The 23,165-nt window shown below is 33.6% G+C and overlaps 1 protein-coding gene across 2 annotated transcripts; it reads right to left on the bottom strand.

Annotated features, from left to right (window-relative positions):
- Positions 1-1,156: 1,156 nt before the first annotated feature.
- On the bottom strand, positions 1,157-15,012 carry LOC142529999 (70 kDa peptidyl-prolyl isomerase-like). Of its 2 annotated transcripts, XM_075635751.1 has the most exons (12): positions 14,734-15,010; positions 14,520-14,606; positions 13,884-14,144; positions 13,512-13,589; positions 13,185-13,265; positions 12,894-13,094; positions 12,712-12,798; positions 12,155-12,279; positions 11,765-11,885; positions 11,516-11,664; positions 1,641-1,768; positions 1,157-1,385 (listed from the first exon to the last, which is right to left on the bottom strand). In XM_075635751.1, the coding sequence occupies exons 1-12, from the start codon at positions 14,888-14,890 to the stop codon at positions 1,283-1,285; spliced, it is 1,578 nt and encodes a 525-aa protein (XP_075491866.1). In that variant the 5' UTR covers positions 14,891-15,010; the 3' UTR covers positions 1,157-1,282. The 2 variants fall into 2 exon arrangements, with proteins under 2 accessions (XP_075491866.1, XP_075491874.1); XM_075635759.1 differs by lacking the exons at positions 1,157-1,385; positions 1,641-1,768 and adding an exon at positions 2,693-2,944 and having other exon boundaries at positions 14,734-15,012.
- Positions 15,013-23,165: the final 8,153 nt, after the last annotated feature.

Here is a 23,165-nt window from a genome sequence, read left to right as displayed (position 1 = left end):
ACGTATATATACTTGTAACCATAGTAGTTAGGTGTTGAGTCAACCCATCTTTTATTCTATTTGATTTCATATTCTTCTATGTGAATTCTATTTTGAGAAATATCAACGGAATAACAAAAGGGTAATTCTTCTAACAAATTGTATCAGAGCTTGTGGTCATGATCTCGAGCCCCATGGTAGGCGCAACTTCTTGTATAATATAACACACATATCTCCACAATGATATGATATGATATTTTCTACTGGAGTAAACACTCATGAATTTGTTTTTTACATTTACCTAAAAGGCTTCATACCAATTGAAATATTTTTCATCTTATAAACTCATGATTTTCGTCATGTATATCCAACGTGAAACTTTGATTACATTTCCAACAAACCATTTAAACCTAAAACTGGACTCGTATTAATCCATACTCAAAGTTAATGTGTTCGACTCATCCTTAATAATATCGACAATATATTTTGACATCTTCAATTTTTAATTAGATTTATTGCTATAAAAATAAATAAATAATAAAATTAATTTTTTTGTCGTAACAAAACCAACACAATCAAATTAACTAGCCAATTATCAGTTTCATTAGGATATCCTTTGTAAATTTGTTTTTCAAATATCTTAGAAATCCCTCACTAAGCATATCGGATCCTATATTTTTTTTTCTCGTAACAAAACCAACACAATCAAATTAACTAGCCAGTAATCAGAAAAGACGCATCACAAATTTGCACTCTATAACTGTATTTTATGTATTTTCCGTATTTTTTTTCCTAATTAGTTACTTCCATGTCAATATAATTTCTTTTAACGGTTAAAAAAATATAAATTATTTTAAGTAAATCAAATTGATTTTAAAAACCAATCACCCCCAGAGCAATGGTTTGAATGATGGAGGGATACATGTATAATCTCATGTGTGAAACTATATATGATAACAATATAATTAAGTTAACGAAGCTCTGAATTATTTCGATTATATTAAATTACATTTGAAATTTGAAAGTGGTTTATGACTATAAGTTTTCGTATTCCTGCAGATTATATAATACATATCAAATTTCAGTTAAAATTAATATTAATTGGTGGCTAGACCTTTTCGATCGAGACCGTACCTAGCTAGCTTAACTTGCTTCATGAGATACTAACCTAAGAGTATTATATTCAATAGTCCTTATTCATTCTTACGTCTATAAAAAATCATGGATCTCACGTATAAAAATAAATGTGGATTGTTGAATGCATACTTAAGACAATGCTCTAAAAGTAGGTCGAATCAACTGCTTAATCCGTGATCCTTGAAATCATAGTACTATAAATTCTTGATTCTTGTCGACCATATTGCCTTAGTTTCTCCTTCAACTTCTTGTATACCATCCTCACATCCCTAAAAGATTCATTATGAAAGTTCAACCATAATAAATACTAGCGTCAAAACACAAGCGATGTGTATGTAATATATATATATATATATATATATATATATATATATAAGAAAATGGATGGTGGAGCAGCGAGGGGGAATGGCATATATGTGGTTGAAGGCTATTTTAGGATTCTTGATTCAATAGTAAAAATTCTTCGTTTGGACCGGACAACATGTGTATATATATATATGTATGTATGCAGACATGAAACTTACTTGTTGTTTGGATCAAGGGCGAGCACGTTCTTAATGTCTTCTTCGGCTTTATCCAAATCCGATGTATTCATGTATGCTTGGGATCTTCTGAAGAGAGCTTTGACATTAAAGGGTTCTAACTCTAATACCTGTTTTGGTAACACTAATTATCAATAATAAGTACAATCATAATTAATATTATATCTATAGTATTATTATATATATACTATATATAAAGAAAGAAAACTTTTCACGTTAATTTTATCATTTCTTTGATGCAATTTTTTTTTTAAAAAATAATTATCATATTTAATTTTGTTGAACATCGTAATTACATCAAAACTTTCAAAACAAAATATGTATAAATAAATATTTATATATACATAGAGTGTTACACATGTTGTGGTATCCAATCGCTTGTTTATGTTGGGTTTGGCCCAACTTTCCTCCGGCCCATTACCTTGGCCTTTTTGCTTCCACCCCCTTTGTCTTCACGTCTGGGCTGTAGGGCTTTAAGAAGCCTTCCCTTCCTTTTATTTAAAGCAGCCGCCTAAAGTTTCTTTTCTCTAGAGCGTGTGCAGCCGACTTGAAGAGAAGGGAGTAGCGTGAGTTTTCTGAGAAAGGCAGTTGCGCTGTACTTTCCATTCTTCTTCGGCGTGCAGTGATCTTTGCTTTGTGTTTGTGACCCATACTCTTCTCTCCTTCCTATATACCCCTAAATCGATATACGAGAGAGTGTGGTGAGATTGGTAGCTGATGTCTCCTTCCTTGTGTTGTCTCGATCAGTGTCGTTTCTCGCCTTGGTTAAGTTTGCCTACTGTGTGTGGTGAGCTGTGTGCTTAGAGGCTATTTGCTTAGGGTTGAGTCGGTTATCAGTAACCGGGGTTTTGATCGGGAAACCTTTGTGGTCTTCGCCTTGGTTTACTGTGTATTTGGAGAGGCCAAAATCAGTTCGTCTGAGCCCCGTTTTATTTTAACATATCATGTTGTATTGTTTATGAAACGTCTCGCTCATTTTCAAAATTCAACTAGACATTTTTTTTTAATTGAATAAAAGCTTCGCAATCTCGAAATAACATTTTAAAATGATCTTAAATATTTGACAATAAAAATAACGCAGTTTTAAAATTTCTAAACTACTCCAAAATCAAACGAAAGCGTAACGTGTAAAAATCGTAATATCATCAACATATAAAAATGTGCAACTCCTCTCAAAAGACGTGAATCAATATGCGGAAAAATAATGGTCCTCGGGTCGTGTCACCGCGCATCCCGCTTGCCTACTCAGTCTTCGGCACCTCAGGTCCCCTGATCAAAATGCTCACCTGCATCACACACGCCTAGTGAGTCTAAAGACTCAACACACCTGTACCAGTAATAACAAGTACATATACGTAGCACACAGCAGTGAAAAATAGTATAATCAAAATACGTTTCATGAGCTTAAAAACATGAATATAAGCGTGTCGTGTAAAATCGTAACCTTTCAAAACATGTCTCATCATGTTATCATATCGTATGCGTAACCGTGATCTGTCAAAACATGGTAATAGCATGTACCATCGTATTAACATATACGTGTTAAAATCTTAATTTGAATTCCGTTCATTAGCTGTGACTTTCGTATCATCATGTCATCATGTCAATCGATGGATCCATCTACGTGTAACCGCGGTACCCGGCGGCGGGGGACATCAGCGACACTCTCACCCGTCAACTGAGCCCGAGCCTATCATGTCATCATATCATGTCAATGGAAATACGATCGTCGGGCTCCCTCTGGGGCCTTCTCCCGTAAACGGGCTCCCTCTGGGGCCTTCTCCTTTAAACGGGCTCCCTCTGGGGCCTTTTCCCTCACGATATCTCCAATCATATCATCGTGTCATCGTGTCAGTCACAACTAAATCACTTCCTTCAAAATGTGTCATCATATTCATCACTTAATAAAATCATGCATATACATAATTTTTTCTTTAAACCAAGCATGCATCATAATTATCATAATAGCATAAATATCGTAAACATGATGCATAATCATTTAAAATATTATATTTTGTGCTCAGGGCGCTACCAGGACCAAAATCTCACCCCGGGCGCAAAATGACCATTTTGCCCCTGGAAACCCAAAAATTTTCGTTTCAACCCTGAATCTCTAAAATTGACCCGAAGCTTACGGAACTCCTTAAAATATCCCAAAACATAATTAAAAGTATTCCTAGACGTAAACTCGAGCTCATAATACAACTTAACCGATTCGTTTCAAAACTTGGACCGGGGTCCCGGTTTTAACCCGAATTGAACCGAAACTAAACCAAATTTTCCCAAACTTAACCCATCCTTAAAACACCTCTAACAGCCCCTAATCTCCCCAAAATCAGCCCCTTAACCCACGGCTAAACCTGCTGTATTAAATGGTTTTCTCGGTCACCCTTCCTTTGAGCAATCACCAACCTACTCATGGCCCAACCCCTCACACATCGGTCCTCCCCTACAGCACCACCTGTCAGCCCTCAAGACACACTATTAGAACCTTAGTGACTCATCTAAACTAAACCAAACTCAAAGAAAATAAAACGGCTGCACACTAAACGTAGGACCCGATCGCCCCTCTTGCTCCAAACTCTCGGCTCTCCACTCGTACACGTCCAGCCGATTTCTAAACCCCATGCCAGCGACTTGACACCACCAGAAACCTCTAGATACTCAAGAACCGCGGCCTCTCGCACCAGGAAATCAGTAGAAAGAAAGAAAACGTGAGAAAGAAAATGAAACATGCAAGTTTTCATGTAAAGTTCCTTCAAAGATATTAGCATGACATAGATCATAAGCTTTTCATAAAATACTGAAATTTACAGCGAATATATGGCGTGTATGAAGCAGAAATAAATGATACATGCGTGCCTTATGATGCGAGGAAGAACAAGAATGACTCGAGGGAGCCGGAGATTTTTTTCTTTGCAACAAGAAGCCAAAAACGTGGCCTTCAGCTGGTGCTTTCTCTGAAACCGAAGGGGAGGAAATTTTGAGTGGGGGTGTCGGCTGCTGAGAGGTGCAAAGTGGCTAGGTTTAGGATTAAGGGTGCATTATATAACAATTAAATGACTAATTAACCTATTAATGGGCCCTAATATTATTTTAAAGATTTAAAACCGATATTTAAGCTCAACAAGCCTAAAATTAGGCCCATTAATTCCCAACGCACTCCTGAAAAATATTTCGTGTTGAAAAGATTTTGAAAATATTAACCGAACTATTAAAAAGTCCACCGATTCGATAAATTTTGCGTACTGTAAAAACTAAAACACTGCGGTTAAAAATACCCAAATAAAATCCCATTTTTGAAAAATACACTTAAAATGTTTTAAAATTAATATATAAAACAAATCGTGTAATAAAATAATTTTCCTGAGAAATCTCCGGACTCTGATCCTCGATCGAGCGTGAAATGCACCTATAAACCCTAATGCATGAACTTTTAAAATTTCATGAATGAATTATACATAAAATGCACAAAATAATTAAACACATAATTTAAAATAAAACCCTAGATTGCATGAACTTTAAATAAATCATGAATTACACAATTTCATGGAATAAAGATGCATTTAATGCTTTAAAACAATTTAATAAAATACGAAAGAAAGTTAATAACTTGCATGCATGTGGCTCACGCGGACCTTCAAATTTTTAGGATGTTACAGTTTATTGGTGTGGCTGAAAGTTGCAGGTTGTCCAGCCAAGATTAGAAGATACAACATCACCGATGGGCTCTTAACAGTGGTATCAGAGTCATTGGTTGCTGCCCGCCGTGCCGTCACCGTCGATTAGTCGGAATCTGAAACTCTTACTTAGGGTTTCGCTCTGGTATATTGGCTGGAACCTCTTTTACTGCTTTAGTAGCATAACCGCTTGCCGCAGATTTATGTGCTGGGATTGCTGCTGGTAGAACTCTAGGTTTTATATGCTTGTTTTTTATTGTTTTGTTTTCATTTTCGTGACTAAAAGTTGCTTCCATTGTGTTCATTTTGATCTCATGTGATTTAAATTTTTCTGTGTGAAAATTTGTTTCTTTTTGTTAGCTGTTGTGTTTTTTGGAAATGGCTATGACTGGATATAATCTCGAACCTTTTAATGGAAAAACAGATTTTTCAATATGGCAGCAGAAAATGAAAGGTATTTGGTACAACAAAGAGTTTTCAAAGCGATAGACTTGTCATATTCTGCTGCTGAAACTCCTGAAAAAAAAGGCTGAATTGGATGAGTTTGCTTATTCGTGTATAATTCTGAACTTGTCTGACTCTGTGTTAAGAAAAGTTGGTAAACTGAAATCGGCTAAGGAACTTTGGGAAAAATTAGAAGAACTTTACACTGAAACTTCCTTGCCCAGTAAATTGTTTTTGCTCGAGAAATTTTTCCGGTTCAAACTTGATTTAAACAAGGACATTGATGAAAACCTTGATATGTTTACCAAATTAGTTCAAGATATTAAGCAAACAGGAGATAAAAATATTGATGATTACACCTCTATTGTTCTTTTAAATGTCATACCTTATTCTTACAGTTATGTTAAATCTCCTATTAAGTATGGTAGAGATCAAGTAAGTTTAGAAACTGTCGTTAACGGCCTGAAAAGCAAAGAGATAGATTTAAAGACCAATAAGGGTGGTAATAATTCTGGTGAGGTTATGTTTGTTAGAGGAAGGTCTAAAAACAGATTTCAGAATCAAAAACCTGCAAACCACAATCAATCTTCTGTTAAAAATAGAGGTAAGAGTAAGGCGAGGTCCAAGTCGAGACCCAAGAATAGAAAATGCTATAATTGTGGTGAAACTGATCATTACATTAGAGAGTGTTCTATGCCCAAGCGAAACCAAAACCAAGATTTCAAACATCAGCATAATGTCCTTGCTAATATGGCTTCTGGTAGTGAAAACATGGGTGATGTTTTTATTGTGACTGAGGTATGTGATATGTCCGTGGTGAATTCTGTGCATTCAAGTTCTTTGTGTGAGAATGAATGCCTAGTTGATTCTGCGTGTACTTTTCACATGTTCCCATTTAAAAATCTGTTTTCTAATTGTAAAGAAGTGAAGCATGGGTCTGTTTCTATGGCTAATGAAAAATTGTGTCAAGTTGCTGGTCTTGGTGATGTATCGCTGAAATTTGATTCTGGTTATGTGTTAACTTTGAAAAATGTGAGGCATGTTCCCGATTTATGTCATAATTTTATTTCCAGTGCTGCATTAGAAGATGATGGTTTACAGGGTAGATGAGGAAATGAGGTTATGAAAATTATGAAAGGGTCTTTATTGGTTTTCAAAGCTGTCAAAAAGATAAACTTGTATGTTTGTCATGTTGAATCTGAATCTTGTGTGCAAAATTCTGTGAATGTTGTCTTAAGTGACAAAATTGATTTGTGGCACAAAAGGTTAGGTCACATGAGTTCTAAAGGTCTTGAAATTTTGCACAAAGATGGTTATTTTGGTAGTGATAAATTGTCTTGTATGCCATTTTGTGATTCTTGTGTTCTTGGTAAACAGTCCAGAGTTAAATTTCCAAATTCCCTTATTCCCAAACACTCTGTCACCTCTGAAATACTTGAGTATTTGCATGCTGATGTGTGGGGTCCTGCTAGTGTGCTAACACATGGTGGAAATCAGTATTTTCTATCTGTTATTGATGATTTTTCAAGAAAAGTTTGGGTGTTTTTAATGAAAAACAAATCTGATGTGTTTGAGAAGTTTAAAAACTGGAAAAACTTGATTGAAAATTAAACAGGTAAGAAAATTAAAATTCTAAGAACTGATAATGGTCTTGAATTTTGTAATCGATTGTTTGACAATTTGTGTGTTGAATCTGGTATTCAAAGACATAGGACAGTCCCTTATACGCCTCAGCAAAATGGTGTAGCTGAGCGTATGAATAGAACTTTACTTGAAAGGGTGAGGTGTATGCTTGCAAGTTCTGGTCTTTCAAAAAAGTTCTGGGGTGAAGCTGTTTGTACTGCTGCTTATTTGATAAATAGGTCTCCTTCTGTGCCTTTGAATGGTAAGTGTCCAGAATATGTGTGGTCTGGTACACAAATTAATTTTTCAAACTTGAAAGTTTTTGGTTGTTCTGCTTTTGTGCATTAGAAAAATGACAAACTTGAACGCTATCCTGATGGGGTTAAGGGTTATAGATTGTGGTTAAGGGACCAACCTGGTTTTAAAGTGTTAATCAGTAGGGATGTTGTTTTCAATGAGTTTGAATTTCCCTGTTTATCTGTTCCTTTACCTATTCCTGAACCTACCACTAATCCAAACAAGGTGGAGCATTTACTTGGTCCAATTCATGATTCTGAAAATGTGCAGAATGTTCCTGATGTGAACGATTTACCTGAAAATCTGTATGAAACTATTTTTGATAATCATGTTGATGCTGATGTGCATGAAGAAATTGCTGAAAATATGCCTGAAACTGATCTTAGTGATTTGAATGATTATCAATTGGCTAGGGACAGATCTAAAAGGAATATTAGGCAGCCACAACGTTTTAATGATTTGCATATGACTTCTCATGCATTTAGTGTGTTTGAGTCAATTGATAATGTTGAACCCAAGTCATATGAAGAAGCTTTAAAATCTGAAAACTTTGTGCAATGGTTAAATGCGATGAATGAATAAATTAATTCGCTGCATGTTAACAACACTTGGATTCTTGTACCTAAACCTGAAAATTGTTCTGTTGTGGACTGTAAGTGGTTATTTAAGGTCAAGAATGAATGTGAATCTGTCAGATTTAAAGCTAGGTTAGTGGCTAAGGGCTTTACTCAAAAGGAAGGGATAGACTATACTGAAATATTTGCTCATGTTGTAAAGTTTACTAGTGTGAGAATTATGCTTGCTCTTGTTGCTCAGTTTGATTGGGAATTAAAACAATTAGATGTTAAAACTGCTTTTTTACATAGTGAACTTGATGAAAAAAATTTATGAGGCAACCTGATGGTTTTGTTGATTCTAAATATCCTGATCATGTTTGTTTGCTAAAGAGATCTTTGTATGGATTGAAGTAATCTCCTAGGCAATGGAACAAAAAGTTTGATGAATGCATGCTCTCTATGGATTTTACTAGAATTAATTATGATCATTGCTTGTATTTCAAACACAATGCTAAAGTTCATGTTTTCTTGCTTATCTATGTGGATGATATGCTATTGATTAGTTCTTGTATGAAAATTATTGATCATGTCAAAAATTGCTTGAGTGCTAAATTTGATATGAAATTCCTAGGAGATGCTAAACGTATTCTTGGCATGAACATTTATAGGGATAGAAAACATTGTCATTTTGTTGAATCAGGATACTTATGTTGAGAAAGTTTTGAGTAAATTTTCCATGTTGGATGCAAAACCAGTCAATGTGCCTTTAGCTGGTCATTTTGTTCTAAGTAAAGAGCAATCTCCGAAAACTGATTTTGATGTTAAAAACATGAAGAATGTGCCATATTCAAATGCTATAGGTTCTGTTATGTATTTAATGGTTAGCACAAGGCCTGATATTGCTTATTCTGTGAGTTGTTTGAGTCGATATATGTCTAATCCTGGTGTTTACCATTGGCAAGCTGTCAAATGGCTTTTGAGATATCTGAATGGTTCTATAAAGCATGGTTTAAAATTTTCAAAATCTGATGTTGGTGTTAAATTGGTTGGATATGTGGATTCTAACTATGCAAATGATAGGGACAATATAAATTCAACAACTTCTTATGTGTTTACATTGTGTGGTGCCTGTATTAGCTGGAAATCTCAACTACAATACATTGTTGCTCTTTCAACCACTGAATCTGAGTATGTTACTGTCACTGAAGCTTTAAAAGAAGCTATTTGGTTGAAAGGTCTTATTTCTGAAATTGGTTGTCTTGAAGGTGAAGTTGTAGTATTTTCTGATAGCCAGTCTAGTATACAACTGTGTAAGAATCATGTTTTTCATGATAGAACTAAACATATTGATGTTAGATTCCACTACATTCGTGATGTGGTTGCAAAAGACATAGTCTATCTTGAAAAAATCCCTTCTCAATTTAATCCTGCTGACATGGGAACTAAGTGTTTATCAGCTGAAAAATTTATATCTTGTCCAAAAATTTTAAACTTTGATACTTCTGATTGATGTGTTCTGTTTCTGTTCTGTAGTGTAGCTTACTTAGTGTTTGCTACATATTGGTACTTATACTAACTTTGTGTCTTCTGCAAGTGGGGCAATGATGATGGATGTAGGTGACTCTCCTGACCAGTTGAACCGGTGTTGGGCCAAAAGGTGGAGAAATGTTGGGTTTGGCCCAACTTTCCTCCGGCCCATTACCTTGGACTTTTTGCTTCCACCCCCTTTTGTCTTCACGTCTGGGCTGTAGGGCTCTAAGAAGCCTCCCTTCCTTTTATTTATAGCAGCCGCCTAAAGTTTCTGTTCTCCAGAGCGTGTGCAGCCGACTTGAGAGAAGGGAGTAGCGTGAGTTTTCTGAGAAAGGCAGTTGCGCTGTACGTTCCATTCTTCTTCGGCGTGCAATGATCTTTGCTTTGTGTTTGTGAGCCATTCTCTTCTCTCGTTCCTGTATACCCCTAAATCGATATACGAGAGAGTGTGGTGAGATTGGTAGCTGATGTCTCCTTCCTTGTGTTGTCTCGATCAGTGTCGTTTCTCGCCTTAGTTGAGTTTGCCTACTGTGTGTGGTGAGCTGTGTGCTTAGGGGCTATTTGCTTAGGGTTGAGTCGGTTATCAGTAACCGGGGTTTTGATCGGAAAACCTTTGTGGTCTTCGCCTTGGTTTACTGTGTATTTGGAGAAGCCAAAATCAGTTCGTCTGAGCCCCGTTTTATTTTAACATATCATATTGTATTGTTTATTGGTGTGGCTGTATTGTTTATTGGTGTGGCTGAAAGTTGCAGGTTGTCCAGCCAAGATTAGAAGATACAACATCACCGATGGGCTCTTAACAGTTTATATAATAAATTATAAATGAGTGGGTTTGAAATTCACCTAACATAAATTTAAATTAATCCTAATAATCAAACGGATTTGAAATACGCGACTTCAACCCTTTATATATGTATATAAACACACCCTTATGGTTTGTGAAATTTATGAAATAAGTTAGATAAGAATAAAACTGACATATATTACCCTCTTATTATACTTTTTAGTATAAATCAAAATTTAAATAATTAGTAGTATCAAAAGCTTAAAATAAATAAATTAGATTAAATATGGTGAGACTAAATTTGAATAATAATTATAGATAGTATTATTTAAATTCAAATAGAAAAATGATTTCGGAATAGAGATAATATGAGATTTAGTAGCTAGATAAATGTTACATTTTTAAACTGCAGAAGGGTTTCTTGTAATTGAGCCTCGAACAAGAGACATTATCCAAATTTTAAACATTAGTGTACAATGAGTTATAAATCATCAATTATAATTGTTAGTTATAAATAACATGACGATATTATCCACAACTTCAAAATGTCACTGAGAAGCTCAAATATTTGTAAGATGTGTGCATGGAAAATGAATATTTTTTATCCCTAACTTGTTTAATTTAATGTTTTTGTCCATTAAGTATACATTAGCTTTTAATTTTGATACATTAGCTTTTAATTTTCAGTTATTTTTAGTCCAATTCTGACATGACATCTGAAAAATCAGCAATTTTTGATCTCACATAAGGATTTTCGATATGATATTTTTCAGCGCCACATCAACTAATAAGACCAAAAATAGCCGAAAAATAGAATTTAATGTATCGAAACCAAATTTTGAAAACTTATTGGTCCAAAACTTGAAATTGAACTCGTTAGTGAACCAGAAAAAACAATTTTGCAGTTATGCGATAGGAAAGATAGATGAAAAAGAGAGAGACCTTTGTGCAGAGTCGCATGACCTCGACATATTCTCCCAGTTTCAATTTGCAAGCCGCATTGTTCAAATAACACGATACTCTCAAAGAATTGGCCTCTTGTTTCTCTTCATGATTAAAGGAATGGTTGTACTCAATCGACTTTGAACCCTGTTAAAATGTAGAATATTTAGAAATATTTAATTCAAAAAAAAAAAACCAAATAATAAAAGATTTACAGATATTTGGTTTTGAAACATATATCACATTCCTCCTCATACTTCCTAGAGGCAAGTTGAAATTTCCCATCTTTAAAAAGTAAGTTTCCTTCGTTTTTGTTCCTTCCACAAGCTATTATTCTTTCTCGAATGTCCATTTTCCAGAAGGGTTTCTCCTGCAAACAAAAGTTCTTAAAAATAGACAAAAAGAACATATGTATATTTGATAAATAAAAGAAGAACGAGAATATTGATTGAAGAATAATAATCAAAAGATTCTTCGTTCATTCTTTCGATCAACTATATGTTATTATCATAATAAGCGATAGATAACGAAAAGAAGTCGATCCAAGATATGTGTGTAGAGACAAGAATTTAAGATGAATTGGGATTACAGACAAGAATGAAGGGAAAAAAAAAAGATAGTACTTATAATCATGTGGACCTTGATGAAGTCGATCAATTTGATTTCGTAAATTGATGAAGCTTCATCAGAGCTGATTTTTACTACAGCAACTTCTCCTTTTTTCATAGTCATAATCGCTCTATCCAAATCCTTGTTGATTTGCTCTGCAATTGATATATAGAACAAAAATAGTATATATAAAGAGTTGAAAAGCAAGGGAATGCATCAAACTAGTGGATAAACTTTTGGGAAAATTGGTCTGTATTCTTTAACAATTTTAAGTATTTTCAATCGATAGTACTAATGTGATACTATATACGTCACGATCACATTAGTTTAGCATTGTTTCCAAATCAATGCCTAGTCAAAATAGGGTAAAAATTGGCATAACAAAGATGAAAGTATATTAAATATTGAAATTTGATAGCACAAAAGATCAAAATTGCAAATAAGTAGATATACAATACTAAAAATGCAATCTTTCCTCTTAATTTAAAGTATGGTTTGTGTGTTTTCTTTTTATTGAAAATTGTACAGAAGTATCAAATTTTATTTTTACTTGAGATTAAAAATACAATTGATAAATATGTAGTTACCTCTCGCACAGATATATTCAAAGGGTTCTGCATCAGATCCTTTCCTTTCAAATATGGTACCATTTTCAAGTTTACCAATATAAGTTACTGCAAAAGCATAGACATCAAACAAATATTCAACCAAGAATTAGGCCATTTATATATAAATCTCATTTAAAAAAAAAAAAAAAACAAGTATTTACCTTTCACACGAGATCCTTCATTAGGACGATCAAACCCTTCGCCCGTTTCCATTAATTTCTTCAAAATTTTCTTATGTCCGTCGATATCAACTACACTTCTCCATGATATCAATTCGACGCGAATGATGAGATTTGAGCAAGGAGAGACAGTATCTCCATCCACTTTAAGCATCTCATTTTTGCAATGCCTAAGAGCACCATCTACAAATTAAAATTAATTTTAATGGACTAAATTATGTTTTTATTCGATCAAATTGTTTTCTTCTCTACAAAGTGTGTGTTTTCACTTACGGGAGAACTTAACCAACAATTCTGCTTCCTCTCTTTTCCTCATGGTTTTCACGGCTTTGGCCATGGCGGGACATAGATGGCCTGACGAAAAACGAAATAAATATGTTTTTATTACATTTGATATTATGTGACATCAAACTTCATTTTCGTCTGTGATCTAAAGTAAGAAAACTTCACGAGAATGATGAGATCATAATGATAATATTGAGAAAAAGAATTTCATACTTGAATTAAGTTCGTCTCGTGAGAAAATAGAAATCTTTATATTTATTTAATTTAATGATGTCTAAGTGAGAAATCACGACCTATGATTTCGAGTAGACTCACCATCCGTGAGAGAAAACTCCAAGCCTTCATCAGATTGAGAGACTATGGTGCCATTTTCATATCGGGCCACATACTTCACTGCAAGAACATAACACGTTAAATCATCAGAAAATGCTGGAAACATAGGAAAATTCTAAAATCAATCGTGTAAATTACCCTATATATATATATTTTTTTGTTCTGGTTTCAATTTGGTTTTTAGAACAAAATTTGATTTTCATCAAAGTTCCCTGTTTTAGCGTGATATATCAGCAATACTAGACTTCATGTCAATACTTTGCTGAAAATTGAAAGAAAAAAAACTTCCAACCAACTTAAAAATATATATTCTAGTAAAATTTACCCTCAATGAGTGGATATTTATAAATTTACCTAAAACTTCATCTTGATGATTGGGAGTAGCCCATCCCTCTCCTTCCCTTATAATCTTCTTCAAAATTCCTCCATCTCCTGAAATCTCTCTAACGGGGAACCATGAAATCAACTCAACATCAAATATTAATGTCGAATTTGGAGGAATTTGAGGTGGGCACCCCTTTTCTCCATATCCCAATTCTGCTGGAATTGTGAACATTGATCTTTCACCTTTCCTCATTGTGGCAATCCCTTCATCCCATCCTTTGATCACTTCACCTATCACATCAATTTGTGTCCAAACCATACCATTTTTTTTTTTGTTAAGAAAAAAAAAGTAAACATTGGAAAAATCGGTTCCCATTTTCTAATGCAAAAACTCCGTATAAACAAAGGAAATCAGCCAAGAACGAGCACCAAATAACCTAGTAGAAATTCAATAGAATCATATTTAAAATAATCTCTAAAATCTATTTAACACCTTTGTTGGATCATAAACTAGCCACTTTACCGAAAGCTATATTTGGAGGTAACGGTGTATTAATCGTTATGGATAATTATTCCATCCAAACGTTGTTGCTTAGTGCCAGCGGTACACGAAAAAAGAAAGAAAAACACTAAAAATCCCGAGTTAAGAATTGGCAGAGAACATACATTGGCCTAATTTGAATGTGAAGGGAATTCCTCTATCCCGACTAGAGTCAAAGTCATCTCCATCTTTCAGCCTTACACTGTAATGAACTGAATCAAGAAACAGAATTATGCGATCATCAACACGTTCTACATATGCTGCTAGCCTCAAAATGCCATGTATTCGAACCCGATTTGTTTTTCGAAGGAGATTATATCTTTTACATGGATTATTTACCTTGAACTTCATCACCAGGGATTGGAGTCTGCCATGAAATTCCTTTCTGAAGAATCTTTTTCAGCAGACCTTCAGCACCAATGGTTATCTCCTTAAAATCGGAAACTTGCGCTCCGGTATTTAAGGAGATCGCTTCTTTGGATGCAACGAGTGCCATTTAGTTTTCTTATGTTTGAGTGAAAGATAAGAGCAAGTAGTTTTGTGTATGCTGTTGGGTTGAAGATAAGCCGTTAGTTTCCCTCCTCTGATTTTTTTTTCGTTCGGAAATCAACTTCAAGCATGTGTGATTTTTAGTGCCAAATCTTTGTCGGGTTTTTAAAGGTTTGGGGACAGAATTTTGCATAAATGGTTTGAGAATATATTATGAAAAATAAGATATATAATTCATTTAATTATAAGAAAATAGGTGAACTATATATATATTTTTCTATAAAATGATTACTTTTTTCTATTTTGGTTTAGAATAAAATATTGTGATAAAGAAAATTTGGGGAAGTGATCAAAAGTTGAGTTCAAATTAATCATCAAGGTGGAGATATGGAAAAATGAAAATTCTGCTCTGAAATATGGTAAAAACTTATATGAAACGATCTTACGAGCCGTATTTTGTGGGACAAATATTTATTTGGGTCATCCATGAAAAAATATTACTTTTTATGCTAAGGATATTGCTTTTTATTGTGAATATCGGTAGGGTTGACCGTTCTCACAGAGATAAAGATTCGTGAGACCGTCTCAGAAGATACCTAAATGGGGAAAATTGCATTCCTAATATTCCTATATATTTGATTTTTGCTTTTTCTTTTGTTTTTGTTTCTGTTTTTGTTTTTTTTTTTCTAATTTGATCTTTTATGTCGATGAATTTCAATTTTTAGTCTTATATCTCTCAATTTTGTAATTTTACTCATTTTTTAATCAAAATATCGATTTGGCACTACACACCCTCAATGCCGAATCAGTGCCACGTAAAAAGACTAAAATGGAAAAATAAATAATAAAAAAAGATAGATAATTAAAAGGGAAGTTTCACAATATAAATGAACAAAAATATAAATTTTCCTACATTTTGTGAAATTATAATTTTCTTTTTAAAAAAAATTGCCTTGCTCTTTATCGGTTAGTCTTCCATAGAAGTGCAATAGCTTTCCTCTTGGCAAAATTCTAACAAATAAGGTTGTCGAAGGATGAAGATTGAAAGATAAAATCAAATTTACTTTTGCCATAAATTTCGAGTTTGTGATTAATTATACTAATTTTGACTAATATCCTCTCATCGCGAAATATGAAGCTGATTTCCGCACTCTTATATCGCATAATAATAAGTTAATTTCACTCCAACCACTAACATTTTACTAAACTAGTATTTGAGTTCAAGCAAAGACAACTAGTTTTTTTTTTATAAAAAAAAATAGAGCTAGTTGGAATTTGAATGGTTGGTCGTGCTATTTTATTCGATTTTCTAACTACTTCCAATTAACTCACAAACGACGCGTTTCCTGGATTTAAGCTTGATTGACGGGCATTTTAAGTAATATTTTGTGATAATTTTTTAGAGTATGTCTCTTATGATACGTTCTCACGAATCTTTATCTGTGAGACGTATCAACCCTACCGATATTCACAATAAAAAGTAATATTCTTAGCATAAAAAGTAATATGTTTTCATGGATGACCCAAATAAGATATCTGTTTCACAAAATACGACCCGTGAGACCGTTTCACACAAGTTTTTTTTTTTTATTTAATAATTTTATATATAGAATAAAGATAATTTAAATTTAAATTTAAAATTCGAAATTAAAGCATGAGTTACGATTTAACTAATTTTGCACTCAACGTGTAACTCCTTTGATTGAGAACAAAAATTTTCTATAAATGTTACCATATATCTAACAACGTCTAAGGTGGTGATTAGTTTTGTTTATGGTATTTTCGCATATGTGATTTTCTGTATTAATTGTGAAAGATTTTACCAGGAATACCATATATATTACTTTGATTGATAAATATATTGAGTTTTTTAATAGCATGTGATACGTCTAAATATAATGTTGAAAATTGCTTGAGTAATGCTATTGATTTAACTATTTCTAAAGAAGTTGTATTTTTTATATGCTTATGAGACAATCTCACATATCAATTTGTGATATAGATCTCTAACAAATATCGATACTCATGTAAGGCCAAAGAAACCATCGCCTCTGGGCCGGACTTTGGAGGAGACCCATAATTATTATTTTGTTATTATTATTATATGTTGGATTGATGACACAGTAAAAAAAATCTAACACAATATTAAATAAAAAAATAAAAATTTGAACAATTTAAATAATATTAAGAAAGTTTTGAGTTTTGTTGAATTTTAAAAAAAAATTAAGGAGTGAGCATTTAACTATTTTGATGTAGTATTATATGAAGCTTTAATAATCTTAAGCCACAATGGGCATTTATACATTAACTGCCGTGAGTTGTGTTCAAAGTTGATGTTCGTGAGAGGCTATTCAACAAATTAAGGAAATCAATTGATATGCTGCAGTGTTTAATGACACTAAATTGATTATTCTCAATTACTGAATAATTTATTTTCAACTACTTATATTGTCCTTAAGATTTTGTTATTCATATCACTCACAACCCATCGTAGAAAAGAAGCTTCTCGAAATTGAAGTTAATCAACAAATTGAATTTCTTATTTAAAAGATCACTTTCAAATTTTGTAATACATTTAACAATTGAAAGAATTTCTTTCTTTATTGTAGAATAATTTTTCTGTGTATTATTCCAAGTTCCAGAAGTATATTTGACAAGAATTTCTTTAGATGTATTATCTAGTTTTTGTTTAAGTATTCCTCCGTATCCAATATCAGAGGCATCTGTTTCAACTATTTTGAATGTTTCAGGATTAACAATAGATAAACAAGGGAGTTCTTTAACTCTTTCTTTTATTTTTTGTATTGCCAAAGTATGACTATTAGTCCATGGTTGAGGATTTTTCTTCAACCCTTTGAAATAATAATTTATAGTCTTGTGCAAGATTTAATGAATTTTTTCAAGTCTAAATAAATAAATGAATATTATTTATGTAATTATTTCAAATATTTATTAACTTGTTGTTAATGTAATATATTATTTTTGGTCATATGATGTATTTATGTATTACTCGTTGTATTTTTTATTTGCGAACTTTTACAATTATGTTCCGCAATAATAGGATCATTTTTTTAACTTTCGTCTCAGATCTCATCGAACACTGATACGAATCTATCTCCGACTCGAGCCAACTCTTACAAAAATTTTATTTTTTATACCAAAATTTTTTTTAAATGATCATTATGAATCGAGTCAATCTATCCCGTAGATAAAAATATGTAAGATAAAATAGAGTTTAAGCAAAAATTGTAAACATTGTTATGATACTTTACTGAATGAAATTCTCTGATATCTTGGCCTTATAGTATGTTGAAGTTCTAGAAAATATTGTATTTGGTTAGCATGTGATACAGTAAGCAGAAAAACAGTAATTCGAAGTATTCTGAAAATTATGCAATTTTATATTATCAATTTTATATTAATTAAATATATTTTCCTGGATCAACAGTGCATATAGATCCCAAAATATTATACGCCAAAATTCATCGAACAATATATATATATATATATATATATAGACTTTAAATGTGAATTTCCATTTATGTTCTTATTAATTACTTGTTTTGCATTAATTTTTTAATTTAAATGTGTCTTTTTTTAATTAAATGTGTCTTTTTTTTATCTCCTTATTAATTACTTGTTTTACATTAATTTAAATGTGTCTTTTTTTAATTAAATGTGTCTTTTTTTATCTCATTATTAATTACTTGTTTCACATTAATTAATTTCTTTCTTTAAATGTGTTTTTTTCCTCTTTATTCATATTTTAAATATGTGTGATTATTAGTATTTAATTTTTTATGTCTACACACATTATAATATGTTATTTTTTATCCAATGATATCTTTTCATTATGTAAGTTAGTATTTGATTTTTTGTGTTTATCCACATTATAATATGTTATTTTTGATCCAATGATTTAGATTTTTTATTTATCTTTTCATTATGTAAATTAAATTAATTAAAGTTTAAAAATAACACATTATCGAATCGTGAATTTTCTTTGGTGTCTTATTATTATTTTTTTGCATGTCCTCGTTAATTTGTCTTTGTGACGTGGACTATAACTCATGCGTTTAAAAAAATATTTTTTGCAAAGGTTTATATTAAAAAATACTCTAATAAAATATGATCAAAAAATGTATTGTGATATAATTTCTTTACAAAAATATTTTTAAATTTTTAAATCTATTTACTTGTGACCGTTTGCTAGAATTTATGTGTTTAAATTAAAGTTTTTTGCAACCGAAATTTTTTTGCGGTTTATATTTATAAATTATTTAAATATGTTGGGGATCGAGGAAGAGTTTAGAGGGAGGGTGAATGAACTCTTCTCCAATTTCTTCTTTTCTTTCTTGGATAAAGAAGGTGCTAAAATCCTATTAGAGATAGTAGCTTATCTTGTCGTGAATACTTCCAACAGATTACAATATTAAGTGCGGAAACAATCTGATGGAGTGAATGAAAATAGTAATATCAGTAGACAGTAGTTGTTTATGGATGTTCGAAGATAAAGTCTTCTACGTCTCCCATTCTTCTGTTTCCAGAAGGTATCACTAAAAGACTTTGGATTTTACAGTACAACTCTTGTACACACCCACTTCAGCAGGGCTTACCCTTTGCCTACTGAAACTCTTAGTTACTCAACACAGTGAAAATACGATACAACAAAGTTCTGAAAAAACTCTTTTCAGATTACGAACTCTTCTTGATAAAATATGAGTGCAGTGAATAATTGTGAAGAGTGTAAGAAACAGTAGCACAGAATGATCTCAATAGATCAGATATCTGCTATGAAGCGTGTGCTACTTTTCTTTATGTTGAACTCGAAGATATTAAGGATTCTCGTTTCGTGAAATACAGATTGATTTGAGAGATGTTTCGCACTGTCTTCTATATGGGTTTGTTCCATATATATAGGTGACTGAGTTCAACGTCTTTAGTCAGAAACTGTCTTCTGAATTCTGATATAATTAGCTTTATTACCGAAATAGGTTTCTGCAGAAAAGCTATAAAACAATCAGTCATGTTTTATACTAAAATCGGCAAAGTGAATTAAATGTCCTCGTACAGTGATTAATGCTGCAATTAATACTTGTACTAGAAAAAAGTAACGGTAACATTTAAAGCTAATAACGTTAAGATGTCGAGTCTAATAAAGTCATTTCTTCTGCTTCTGATTCTATATCCGTTTAGGTATTTCTTCTGCTTTTCTACGCTACTGATTCTGCTTTTTAGTTATCTGCTGTTTTAACGAGTGATCTACTAGTTTTGATTTTCATCGCCACAATAAATTTAGATCTAACAATTTCCCCCTTTGTGGTGATGCCAAAACCTAGATAATGTTAGAACGATAATAAAGATAACATAAATGCAAAACATAAATATAAGAAAGTAGTAAGAGTTTTAGCACGAATTTTAATTATTGGTTTCAATATCCCTGTAAATGATTTCTTCATTCTGGTCATCTTGGTCTCTTTGTCTGACTGAGGATTCTGCGTTATCTCTGTTTCTCCTTTGTTCTTCTTCTGTTAGAACTCTTTTTCTTTGTTCTTCTTCTTCCCCCTTTTTGGCATCATGGGCAATGACCCGAGCAAGTAAGTCATCCAAGCGTCCAGACAAGTTTTCAATCCCATTCGTAACCATTTCTAGATAAGGGGCCTGAGTAGAAACTCGGTCATGAAGAGTAGTGAGAGATTGAGATTGGGAGTCAATCTTGGCATCCAAAGATTCTATGGTGTTAGAGAATGAGCGGATAAGTGCATCATGATCAGTGAGACGTTGCAAAATATCATTCTGACCAAGCACTAAGGTACCGTATCATTTTGAAATTGTTTGTCTGAAGGCAATGGTTTCAGCATGCATCCTGTTCACAGATTCTGCCGTGTTGAAGATTTCCCTTGTAATGCGGTCTTGAAAGAACTTAGAACCACTGACTTCTGCAGCATGTTCATGAGATAGCTTCCGAACTATATCGGAGAGATTGTTGAGATTATTCTGTAAAATATTTATCTCATGTTCGATATCGAATGGTTCTGGTGACGGAGTTCTTTCACGCATACGACGCTTCATTTCTTCAATTTGATCATCACGAGCAGTTCGGGAAATTGTGGATAATGCCAATGCAGTAGAGGATTGAGCTTCTGCTTGAGCAGAAGAAGTAGGAACGAGAGTAGTAGATAATTCAGTAGTGAGGCCTTCCTGACCAGTAGATTGTTCAGCAGCCACGGGTTCAACAGCAGCAGGTTCAAAAACAGTAGAAGGTGTAGGAAGTGTGCTTTCTGCTGGTTGAGCTACTGCCATGGCGTTCAATTGTTGATCAGGTTGAATTGAATCATTCAAAATCAGGACCATCTCCTCTTGATGTTCAGTAGAGAAAATCGCCAAATTTGGCAAGGAAGAAGACTGGTCAGCATGCGATTCTTCCTGAGTTGGTTCTGCTGGTTGGACAGTTGGGTTGCCGGAATCATCAGCTGGAACGGTATTCGATACCGCAGGGGAGTCCCGAGTGATAGATTGAATGACTTCCTCTACTGAAGCCAATTCACGAACAGATACAAGTGAAGAAGACAGAATAGGCACCTTGGAAAATGCAAGGAGTACTGGAAACTATAGCTTCTGGAATAGCTATAGATTGTTCCTCAACTGACTGAATCTGAGCAAGATCCGGAATAAGGCCTATTGAATATGGTTCAGTCTCTCCAAACTTTTGTTCTTGAGCACTGAGTTGCTCATCCATCATTCTCAGACGTTCTGTCAGTACAAGGATCACTTCTTGATCGTGAGCAGCAGTTGGGATTAATGCATCAAAATTAGACTGAAGAGTCTTCAAGATTGAGTCCAGTCTGTTTCGTTTAATCTGCTCAACAATGAAGCTCCGACGGCGCATCGCTTCAATCACATTCTCTGTCTTTGCAAGATCAAAGACTTTTAACTCATGTCGTACTAGTCGTCCAAATGAACCCTTAGTTTTGAAAAAGGTGAGGGGATGAAATACCCTGACCTTGTGCCATTCATCAAAGAACTTCATTTCCTCATTTGCAAAATTTTCGATTTCTTCGAGATGAAGATCAACACCAGTCGAGACAGATGATTGGGTAGTCTGAAAATTTGGTTGTTCCACAAGTTTCTCTTTTCCATTTTTTGAAACAGATACAGTCGGCACCGGTCGAAACGCAGAAGACCCTGCAGTAGATTCTCGAAAGACAATTCCAGATACGGGTCTAAAAGTTGACCCAGTAGATGTTGTTGGAATAACAACAGTAGTGGTTGGTGTAGAGGCAGAGACAGTTGGTCGAGTAGAGGAAACAGCTTTTGGGAACACTTGCCTCAAAGGAACAGTTTCCGATTTAGAGATTGCTGCTGTCTTCTTGATCCGAAGAACAGTTCGAGCCTACTTTTTGAGGGGAGTGGGTGGCTGAAAGGGTTTGGTAGGAACAGCAGACTCCTCTGATACTGTTTTGTCAGAATCAGTAGAGATGACCACTCTCTTTCTTTTATCTTTTTTCTGAAGTGCCACAACCTTAGTTTGATTATCGCCTTCTTCCTTTTTCATAGAAATAAACTCAGCCACATTTGGCTTAGGTCGAAGAGCAAGCACGTTGGTAGCATCTGTCATAGTGACATATGATGCGTCCGATTCAGAAGTGAGGGCAAAACCAGCATCTTTTAGCATTGTGCTGATCTAAACAACAAATCCAGTGCTTTTCCTTGAAGGTGCTAAAATCCTGTTAGAGATAGTAGCTTATCTTGTCGTGAATACTTCCAACAGATTACAATATTAAGTGACGAAACAATTTGATGGAGTGAATGAAAATAGTAATATCAGTAGACAATAGTTGTTTATGGAAGTACGAAGATAAAGTCTTCTACGTCTCCCCTTCTTCTATTTCCAGAAGGTATCACTAAAAGACTTTGGATTTTACAGTACAACTCTTGTACACACCCACTTCAGCAGGGCTTACCCTTTGCCTACTGAAACTCTTAGTTACTCAACACAGTGAAAATACGATACAACAAAGTTCTGAAAAGACTCTTTTCAGATTACAAACTCTTCTTGATAAAATATGAGTGCAGTGAATAATTGTGAAGAGTGTAAGAAACAGTAGCACAGAATGATCTCAATAGATTAGATATCTGCTATGAAGCGTGTGTTACTTTTCTTTATGTTGAACTCGAAGATATTAAGAATTCTCGTTTCGTGAAATACAGATTGATTTGAGAGATGTTTCGCATTGTCTTCTATATGGGTTTGTTCCATATATATAGGTGACTGAGTTCAA

Source organism: Primulina tabacum, chromosome 2 (genome assembly GCF_025594145.1).
Source record: "Primulina tabacum isolate GXHZ01 chromosome 2, ASM2559414v2, whole genome shotgun sequence".
Lineage (NCBI taxonomy): Eukaryota > Viridiplantae > Streptophyta > Magnoliopsida > Lamiales > Gesneriaceae > Primulina > Primulina tabacum.
Note: the sequence above shows the minus strand (reverse complement) of the source record. Positions and strands in the feature narration are given on the sequence as shown.

What these genes read in the sequence shown, in the direction of transcription:
- LOC142529999 (XM_075635751.1), bottom strand. Translation starts at nt 14,890, where the DNA reads ATGGCACTCGTTGCATCCAAAGAAGCGATCTCCTTAAATACCGGAGCG. An exon ending in ATTGTTGGTTAAGTTCTCCC is followed by an intron (nt 13,095 to 13,184) that starts GTAAGTGAAAAC and finishes TTTAATTTGTAG; the next exon opens with ATGGTGCTCTTAGGCATTGC. An exon ending in TGAATATATCTGTGCGAGAG is followed by an intron (nt 12,280 to 12,711) that starts GTAACTACATAT and finishes TATCAATTGCAG; the next exon opens with AGCAAATCAACAAGGATTTG.